General features: G+C 48.6%; 1 protein-coding gene across 1 annotated transcript in view; it reads right to left on the reverse strand.

Annotated features, from left to right (window-relative positions):
* The window catches only part of TEOVI_000672800 (uncharacterized protein), a gene marked incomplete at both ends in the record, with an annotated part of 990 nt that extends 290 nt beyond the window's left edge, over positions 1-700 (reverse strand). The window contains one exon of the mRNA XM_067220236.1: positions 1-700. Coding sequence (XP_067076337.1) covers positions 1-700 — 700 coding nt within the window.
* Between the last annotated feature and the right edge of the window lie 170 nt (positions 701-870).

Consider the following 870-nt stretch of genomic DNA (forward strand, 5'->3'; position numbering starts at 1 on the left):
TGTCGCCGCACGCCTGGTTGCTTACTGCTGCTTGGTTGGCCACGCCGTTGCCTTTAATTTGTACATAGACTTCCAGAATCGTTTGTTTAAGCTGTGCTTCAGTGGCTAGTTGCAGTTGGCCCGTTGATCTGACTTTTCGTGCTGCGTTCGCTATCTTTGTCGCCGCTTCCGCTTGTATCTCGCAAGGCTCTACTGCTGTTGTTGTCAGCGATGCTGTGATTTTCCACTTTTTGCTGAAACTGCTGGCCAGCTCGGTTGTGCTTCCGTCGCTTGCCGCCTTCGTGTAGTGCGTTGTTTGCTTCCCGTTTGCACCTAACCGATTTTCGAGTGCTCCCCTCCTTCTGTTGATCTCTTTTACCAGCGTTGTCAGCTTGGGTGTGTTTTCACTTATTTTGTTGTCGGCTTCTTGCTTTCGCCTCTTGACTAATACCATTAGAAGAAGATGTAGATCATGCTTTGGCGTGCCAGCGTACTTGGCTGCCGCCAACGTTAATTGCTTCAGTTCGTTTCCTAGCACCGTCACTTTGGTTAACAAAGTTTGCATTTGCCCTTCATAAATTGCCGCAACTTCATCGAGGTACCGTATTTCCGCACAGGGGTTGTTTATGGCTGCAATATCTTCGTCCGCTTTTGCGTGCAACGAAAACGTCACCAGCGCTAGAGAAGCTAGTTTTCTTAGGGTACTGGGTCTTAAGAGCATGTCTCTGGTAGGGTTGAAGCGAAGAAGTGAGTTGGCCCGAGAAAATTTAGATCTCCGCTAAATTATTAAGGGGTTGCGCACATGTTGTGGCATCTGAACTTGGTGTCGCTGGTTTGGCGTGTGTCTCTAGATTCCTGCAGCAACTACTCTGTAGTTTGCCACTGCACAAA

Source organism: Trypanosoma equiperdum (genome assembly GCF_001457755.1).
Source record: "Trypanosoma equiperdum strain OVI genome assembly, contig: ctg_1091, whole genome shotgun sequence".
NCBI lineage: Eukaryota > Euglenozoa > Kinetoplastea > Trypanosomatida > Trypanosomatidae > Trypanosoma > Trypanosoma equiperdum.